The 9005-nt window shown below is 41.3% G+C and overlaps 1 protein-coding gene across 1 annotated transcript in view; it reads left to right on the top strand.

The window, feature by feature from the left end:
• The first annotated feature begins 8490 nt into the window (after positions 1–8490).
• The window catches only part of WWOX (WW domain containing oxidoreductase), a 1243064-nt gene continuing 1242549 nt past the window's right edge, over positions 8491–9005 (top strand). Inside the window, exon 1 of the mRNA XM_036750184.1 lies at positions 8491–8772. Coding sequence (XP_036606079.1) covers positions 8666–8772 — 107 coding nt within the window. The 5' untranslated portion in view covers positions 8491–8665. The remainder of the gene's footprint in view (positions 8773–9005) is intronic.

Here is a 9005-nt window from a genome sequence, read left to right as displayed (position 1 = left end):
TTCCTCATTGCTTATACTTCATAGGCTTTTTAGCATAAAAGAATGATGTATGTTGTCAAAGGGTTTTTTCTGCATCTATTGAGATGATCATGTGGTTTTGGATGTTTTGTTTTTAATACAATTATGTCAATTATTTTCTTTTTTTTTCTTTTTTAAAAAATTATTTTATTATTTAATATTTTAGTTTTGAACATTGATTTCCACAAGATTTTGAGTTACAAATTTTCTCTCCATTTCTACCCTCCCACTACTCCAAGATGGCATATATTCTGATTGCCCCGTTCGCCTGTGAGCCCTCCCTTCTGATCCCCTTTCCCCTTTCTGAGCCACTCCCCCGATCCCTTTTCCCCTTACTTTCTTGTAGGACAAGATAGATTTCTATGCCCCATCCACTATATATCTTATTTCTCAGTTGCATGCAAAAACAACTTTTTTTGAGCATCTGCTTTTAAAACTTTAAGTTCCAAATTCTGTCCCCTCTTCCCTTCCCTCCCACCCTCCCTAAGAATGCAAGCAATTCAACATAGGCCACATGCATGTCATTATGTAAAACCCTTCTACTATACTCATGTTGTGAAAGACTCACTATATTTCCCTCCATCCTATCCTGTCCCCCTTTATTCAGTTTTCTCCCTTGACCCTGCCCCTTTTCAAAAGTGTTTGCTTTTGATTACCTCCTCCCCCTATTGGCCCTCCCTTCTATCATTCCCCCTGTTTTTATACCCTTACCCCTACTTTCCTGTGGGGTAAGATACCCGATTGAGTGTGTATGTTATTCCCTCCTCAGGTCAAATCCAATGAGAGCAAGATTCGCTCATTCCCCCTCACCTGCCTACTCTTCCCTTCCAACAGAACAGCTTTTTCTTGCCACTTTTATGTGAGATAATTTACTGCCTTCTATCCCTCCCTTTCTCCCTCTCTCAATATATTCCTCTCTCATCCCTTAATTTGATTTTATTTTTTTAGATATCACCCCTTCATATTCAACTCATCCTGTGCCCTCTGTCTATATATATGTATGTTCCCTTCAACTACCCTAATACTGAGAAAGGTCTCATGAATTACACACATCATCTTTCCATGTAGGAATACAAACAAAGCAGTTCAACTTTAGTAAATCCCTTATGATTTCTCTTTCTTGTTTACCTTTTCATGCTTCTCTTGATTCTTGTATTTGAAAGTTGAATTTTCTATTCAGTTCTGGTCTTTTCACTGAGAAAGCTTGAAAGTCCTCTATTTTGTTGAAAACCCATATTTTGCCTTGGAGCATGATACTCAGTTTTGCTGGGTAGGTGATTCTTGGTTTTAATCCTAGCTCCATTGACCTCCGGAATATCGTATTCCAAGCCCTTCGATCTCTTAATGTAGAAGCTGCCAGATCTTGGGTTATTCTGATTGTGTTTCCACAATACTCAAATTGTTTCTTTCTGGCTGCTTTCAGTATTTTCTCCTTGACCTGGGAGCTCCGGAATTTGGCGACAATATTCCTAGGAGATTTCTTTTTGGGATCTATTTGAGGAGGCGATCTGATGGATTCTTTCAATTTCTATTTTGCCCTGTGGCTCTAGAATATCAGGGCAGTTCTCCTTGATAATTTCTTGAAAGATGGTATCTAGGCTCTTTTTTTGATCATGGCTTTCAGGTAGTCCAATAATTTTTAAATTATCTCTCCTGGATTTTCCAAGTCAGCAGTTTTTCCAATGAGATATTTGACATTGTCTTCCATTTTTTCATCCCTTTGATTCTGTTTTATAATATCTTGATTTCTCATAAAGTCACTAGCTTCCACGTGCTCCAATCTCATTTTTAAGGTAGTATTTTCTTCAGTGGTCTTTAGGACCTCTTTGTCCATTTGGCTAATTCTGCCTTTTAAAGCATTCTTCTCCTCATTGGCTTTTTGGAGCTCTTTTGCCATTTGGTTTAATCTATTTTTAAAGGTGTTATTTTCTTCAGTATTTTTTGAGTCTCCTTTAGCCAGTCATTGACTTGTTTTTCATGGTTTTCTCGGCATCACTCTCATTTCTCTTCCCAATTTTTCCTCTACTTCTCTTACTTGCTTTTCCAAATGCTTTTTGAGCTCTTCCATGGCCTGAGATCAATTCATATTTTTCTTGGAAGTTTTTGATGTAGGCTCTTTGACTTTGTTGACTTCTTCTGGCTGTATGTTTTGATCTTCTTTGTCACAAAAAAACATTTTAGAGTCTGAGTCTGCATCCTTTTTTGCTAACTGGCCACATTCCCAGCCAACTACTTGACGTTTGAGTTTTTTGTCAGGGTATGACTGCTTTTAGAGTAGAGAGTGCTTTGTCCTAAGCTTTAGGGGTTGCGCTGCCATTTTCAGAGCTACTTCTACTCAGTAGTCACTACAAGCTCCCCCACAGTAGTGCTCCTCCTCCCCCAAGAACCACCAACCAGGATTGCTACCCAGATCCAAGCAGGGCAAAGCAAGCCCTGCACTCCTGCTCTGGTCTGCCAGGGACTCCAGAAGCAGCTGACACTGGAGCTCTGGAAGCAGCCTCAGGAGCTTCCTGCTGCTGCTAACACCACCACTGCACCACCTCCACCACCCCCAGGGCTGGTGGCCAGACTGCTCTCTAACCAGATCTAGCAGTTTACCCACTAACCTGCTCCATGGTCTTTGGCGTTTGTGCGTTGAGAAGTCTGGTAACTGCCACAGCTCAATGATTCGTGGCCCTAAAGTTTGCGTTGGTTGACTCCCAGTCTGCTCAGTCCTGGCGTGGCCCACACTGGGCTGTGTTCCGTTCCTAGCACCATGTGATAGACCCTTTCCAGTGACCATCCAGGCTGTCCTGGGCTGGAGACCTGCTTCCCTCTGCTACTTCGTGGGTTCTGTAGCTCTAGAATTTGTTTAGAGCCATTTTTTACAGGTGTTTGGAGGGATTTGGGGGAGAACTTAAGCAAGTCCCTGCTTTCCAGCCTCCATCTTGGCTCCACCCCCCCGATTGTTTTCTTAATGTTAAATATTTCATTCTTGCATCTCTGGTATAATTCCCAGTTGATCATTATGAATGATTTCTTGGATACGTTGTTATAGTCTGTTGGACAGGATTTTGTTAAAAATTTTTGGGTCAATATTCTTTAATGATATTGCCTTATAGTTTTCCTTCTATGTTTTATCTTTTTCCTGCTTTAGGAATTAGGCCTAAGTTTTCTCATAAAAGTATTCTGGTAGGGTTCCTTCTTTTTCAAACTTGAGAATAATTTGCAAAGTATGATTATTAATTGTTCTTTAAAGTTTTTTATGGAATTCTGTGCAACAGGACTGAGAGTTTTTTTTTTTTGCTTGTCTCTTTACAGCTAGATTTATTTCCTTTTCTGAAATCAGGCTATTTAAGTCTGTATCTGGTCTTTCGATAGTTTGTGTATTTTATATTTTCAAAGGCATTCCTCTATTTTGTTTGTGTTTCCAGTTTTTTTCTTTTAGCATATAACTCTGTATGATACGACCTGATTATTCTTTTTATTTCTTCTGATTTTTATGAGATTTGCATGTATACACGTATATATACATATAAACATATTCAAAGCATCAGCTTTTACTTTTATTTACTGTTTGTGTGGGTTTTCTGTTTCCAATTTGCTTATTTCTCCTCTAATTTTTACGATCTCCTCTTTTGTGACTATTTTAGCTTATTTATTTGTTGGCTTTTCAATTTGTAAAAATTCATGTTCAGTTTATTAATCTTTTCTTTTTCTATTTAGTTAATGTATGTTTGTAGGAAATGATCTCCCCTCGCTACCTCCCCTCCCCAACCACCTTAGGATTGCTTTAGTTATGTCACTGGAATTTTGGTATGTTGCTTCATTATATTTTCTTTAACATAATTATTGTTTCTATGATTTGTTCTTTCACCAATGCAGTATTTAGGATTTTAATGTTAAGTTTCCAGTTTAGTCTATGTCTTCCGTTTGTGGTCCCTGAACCAATGACTATTTTTATTGTGCTATGGTCTATAAAGGATATTCTAATTATTCCTGTCTTTTTATATTTGTTTGCAATATCTCTGTGCCCTAATACATGGCTGAATTTTATAAAATTTTTATAAAATTTCCATATGGCGCTAAGAAATATGTGAATTTTTTTGCAGTTACATTTATAAAAGACCATAAGTGTTTTAACTCTAGTTTCTCCAGTCATTTGTTATTTCAGTATTCTCCCTTTTGCATATGTTTCTGTTAGATTTGTCTAAAACTTAGAAGGGGCTATTGATATTTCCTGTCGCTATTATATTATTGTCTATGTCTTCTTATAGCTTAATATTTCCTTTGTGAATTTGGATTCTAAGGCATTTGGAGTATATAAGTTTATTTTTGATGCTAGTTTGTTGTCACTGATTGCTCTGGTTGTCAGAGAGCATGATTGCAACTCCTGCTTTTTTGGATTTACTTGATGCATAGAAAATTTGTTTTTTATCCCTTCAGTTTTATTTTGTGTAATTAAAAAAAAGCAACAGATTGTAGGGTTTTGTTTTCGTATCAATCTGTTTTGTCTTATTGAATTGTTTAATCCATTCACATTTAAAGTTATGAGATGGGTTTAAATTTTTCTCTATTTGTTTATAAATTTTTTTCAAGTTATGATTTCCCCCTACCAACTCTTCTGCTCTAAGAACTATGGTTCCTTAAGTTACTTTAGTTTCATCGTTTTAAAGGTGGACTTATTTCCACTGGCTGTCTTCCCCTTACCTCTAGTCCCCCCTATTGTTTGTTATACCTTTCCCTTTGGGGTTTTATATATTAGTTCCCTTTTATTTCCTGATTTTGCCTAGTTATATAATTCTTCCCTCTCCCTTTTTTCCTCTCAGTTAGTCAAGTAGATTCTCCCTTTCTCTCCTCCCCATCAACTAGTTCCGCTCCTGAGTTTTTTAATATCTTTTTTTTTGGTACACCTTTTCAGAGAGGATTTCTCTCTCTTCATTATCCATTTTCTCTTTCTGTATACTCTGTACCCTGTCTCTGGTTCATGAGCATTATACTTGTCTATTTTCTTCCTGTTCTCTGCATTCCTCACACAATCAAAACTTCCAAGGTATCTCTTCTGGGCTTTCTGAGCTAGGCAATTTCTGCTACTGCATTATAAAACTTGCCCTGTCGATTCCCTTTTTCCATTGGGCCCCACTCCCAGAACAATGCCAATTCTTGCAGGTGTCAGAGATGACACTGCCCTATCATAGTCTCCTCCCTCTCACACATCCCTGATGATGCAGCCCACCACTGATCTATATAACCTCCGCGGGTTACCTTCCTCCCCCCTCCCCCCAACTCTTTCCTGGTTCTATGCCTTCTCATTTCCCTAGGTGCCAGGTGCCTGCAGAAGTCCAACTTCAATATTCTTCACACAATATCTCTCTTCACTCATAGGAATATTTATCAGTGAAACCCCCTCCCATCACCAAAGCAAAGCATCCTTCTCCTCCCACCTTCCTTTTTTTTTTTCAATCCTTTCCCCCTTCTCATTCATTCCCCTGAAGGCTTTTCTCTTCTTGAGAGCACAGGGATCACCTTCCCCTCATTGCTAGTCCTAGATTTGGCCCCAGACATTCTCCCCTATGCTCCTCCCCCATGTATTCTCCCATTGTGTAATGTCAGCATAAGCAAACACACACACATACATACACAATGTCATAATGCCCTAGGCTTGCATCTTCACTCTTATCTTAACTGGACTTCTCTTTGTATACATTTAGAAAGAAATCTCTTACTAGTCTCTCTGCTGTCACTCTGCTATTGTTGCTTTACTTGACTAATACACCTATTTACACCTTCTACATTTTTGTTGTCTGGGATATTTGAGAATCAAATAATCCCCAAACTTTTGGTTTTCTTTCTAAGAATGTTTCAAATGCATTTTTATTATTGAATATTTATTTTTTTTTCATTTATGGTTAAGCTCAGATTTGCTGGGTAGGTCACCCTGGGTTGTATCCTGAGCTTTGTTGATCTTCAGAACACAGTATTCCATTCCCTCCTGTATTTTCTTGTGGGTGCAGAATAGTCTTGTATTATTAGAATTTCCTTGAAGTTCTTTCCCCTGAAGACTTGGAGAACTTGTTTCTGAATGGAATTGTTAAATTTGACCACTGTGTCTTGGTGATTGCAGCCTTGTTTTTTTTTTTTTCTGGAGGTAATCTATTAATGCTTTCAATTGGTATCTTATTTTCTGGGTTCAGAGATTCTAGGCAGTTTTTACATTATAGTGGTCAGGTTTTTTTTTTTTTTTTATCTTGTCATGTTCTTTTAGGAGACCTGTGATCATTACATTGTCTTTACATATCCTATATTTAAGATCAGTATGTTTTGGATAGTCATCATTTTTTTTGGGTATTATTGTTTTTTGCTTCTTGTCTTCTAAATTGTCTTTCATTTCTGTTTGCATTAACAATCCACTGTTCTCTTTTACTTCTTGGATTAGGCTTGTCATCACAGATTCCAGTTTTTCTATTTTGCCTATTATTTTTGCAGTACAGACATAAATTTTTCTCTAATTCTCACTTTTCTTTTCAACCTACTCAAAAATTACATGTTGTGGTTCCATGTTGTCACATTCCGCAGGGTCCTCTATCTCATCAAGTGTGGGATCATTTATCTTTATTTTGCAATATTTATTCATAGATACCAGAACTTATTTCCAAATTTTTAGGACATATTTCTTTTGTTAATGTTTTCCCAGTTGCTTTATCTACTTATGTTCAAAGTCTTTTGAGTTTTCCTCTTCCTGAGGCCTTTAATACTTTGTCTCTCCTCCCTCCAACCCTAATTTGTTTTCCTCATCATTCACTTTTCAATTCCTTCTCCTCAGATGGTGATTTCCTCTGGGTCTGGATCTCAAAGCAGATTAGCCTCTTCCCAGGGCAAGCCTCTGTCCTGACTTTTAGGTGGGCAAAACTGGCCCCACTTGGATGCTGAGGTTTTCTCTCAGGCTTACTGGAGTACTACACAGGGTTCCCTTTCACAGTTATAGTTTCCTGTATTGGTGTCCTGTCTGCCTTCTGTTGTTTAGTTCTGTGGCCTAGCACTGGCAGACTAGAGTCTAGAGACTAGTGCTGCAGGGTTGATTTCTGTAGTTTGTTTCTCCTAGGCTCTGGGAGGACAGGATTTTGGGTTTGAGCTTTCTTTCAAGATCAGGCATATGTCCTACCCCTGGCCCTCTGTTGTGATCTCCTTCAGAGTTCTTTTGTAGCACTGGTGCTAGGCTGTTGAGGCTTCAGCACACATCTGCCCCTGGAACACTGCTCTAGTTCTGGTCTTCTGTCCTTCTAGAACAAATTTCCTCATCCTAGAGCTGTTACCCTCAAGGCTCTGGAAAGAGGGAGTCCCAGTACTTCTTAATGCTAGTACCTTTCCTCTGAGACTACCTTCAGTCTACTCTGTTTCTGTTTTGTATGCACACAGTTTGCAAGATCTCTCCTTAAAATGTCAGCTCCTAAAATTCTGGGACAGGTTACTTTTTTTTTTGTACCTGGTACATAGGGTTTATTAAACTTTTGATAACTATTTGAATTGAATGTGTACAAAACACTTTACCTTTTTGCATTCCTTAAGATACTATGACACTATGAACTGCCTTCCTGAGTAGTACCAGAAAGCTCTCTTCCTTGAAGTCTGTAGGATAGGGAAATGTGGGTGGGGGGAGGTAAAGACCATAGGGGTCTTGTGGAATGAAGACACTGGAGCACAGTGGACACCTGGTGCTCGAGGTGTGAGATTTGAATCCCTAGCTACCACTTATTTTTGTTGTAGATCGGGCAACTTAATTTCCCTCTTTGAACTTGTTTTTTCATTTTTCAGTGAATTCAGCAGAGTAAATGGTGTCTAACAACCAGCTCCGAGGGAAAAAATGTACTCACAATACACTTTCAAGTTTAATCTGCATAATTAAAATACTTTTCCACTATTTTTTCGAGTCTGGACAATCCGATTTCCAAGGTGTAAAGGATTCACTTTAAACACCTCAGGAGTAGGTTGTAAAGAGCTCCCGCGCAGCAAGTCGCGCATCCACGGAGCCCAGAGTGTCGGTGAGTTAAGGACAGGAAGTGGAACGCCTGCAGCAGCCCCCAGCGACATCCCTTCGGGTCCGCCCAGAACTACATTTCCCAGCAGGCTCTTCGCGCGCAGGCTTCCAGCACAGCGTACTGAACCGGCTACCCATTAATCTCCTAGGACGGCGGTATGGTGGTGACGTCTTCTTTCTAAATCCTCCGCTGCCTGTCTGGCGTCTAGTTCTAGTCCCCAAGAATTTAACTCGGGTAGAAAAGAAGAGGGGAGAGTGGAATGGGGGCAAATAAAATCTTTGTAAGTCTGTATGGTTATTGTCCTTCTTTGGCCGCTTCCTCGTCCCTCGGCCTCTTCCTCGCTAGCCGCCTCCCAAAGCCTGACGTCGCTCAGCTGGGCCCGGACTGGAGGCGCTGCGCTGCGCATGCCCACTCGCAGCCAGGCGGGTGGACTGATTCCGAGGAAAGCCGGGACATCAGAGCGCGGGAGCGCGGGAGGGTGAGGGGAGCTGCGGGTCGCGCGCTGGCGAGTGGAGCCGAGCTAAGCCGAGCCGAGCCGAGCGGGCGTCGTGCAGGGGGGTTGCCTGAGCTTGTGCTCCAGTGCCCAGGCGGGTAGCAGTTTGCCGGGTGAGGCGGCGCTCCTCTCTCCCACCATGGCTGCGTTGCGCTACGCGGGTCTGGACGACACTGACAGTGAGGACGAGCTGCCACCGGGCTGGGAGGAGAGGACCACCAAGGACGGCTGGGTGTACTTTGCCAAGTAAGGGGCTGGAGGGGCCGGGCAGTCGCCCCCGCCCGACCTCAGACCTCAGGTCCTCGCGCCGCACCGTCTGCCTGCTCCTACACACCGACCCTTCCCCGCTCTGCCCCTCCCCCTTGCCCGGACCCGGACGCGGGTGCTGGGGCTGTGGGGCTGCCCGTCGCCCCTGAGCGCCAGCGCATTCACACTCGTGCCACGGGAGCCCTTGCACACTTCGAACACTTGTGCACATG

This window comes from Trichosurus vulpecula, chromosome 3 (genome assembly GCF_011100635.1).
Source record: "Trichosurus vulpecula isolate mTriVul1 chromosome 3, mTriVul1.pri, whole genome shotgun sequence".
Lineage (NCBI taxonomy): Eukaryota > Metazoa > Chordata > Mammalia > Diprotodontia > Phalangeridae > Trichosurus > Trichosurus vulpecula.
The sequence above is the reverse complement of the archived record's forward strand: the minus strand, read 5'-3'. Positions and strand labels throughout refer to the sequence as shown.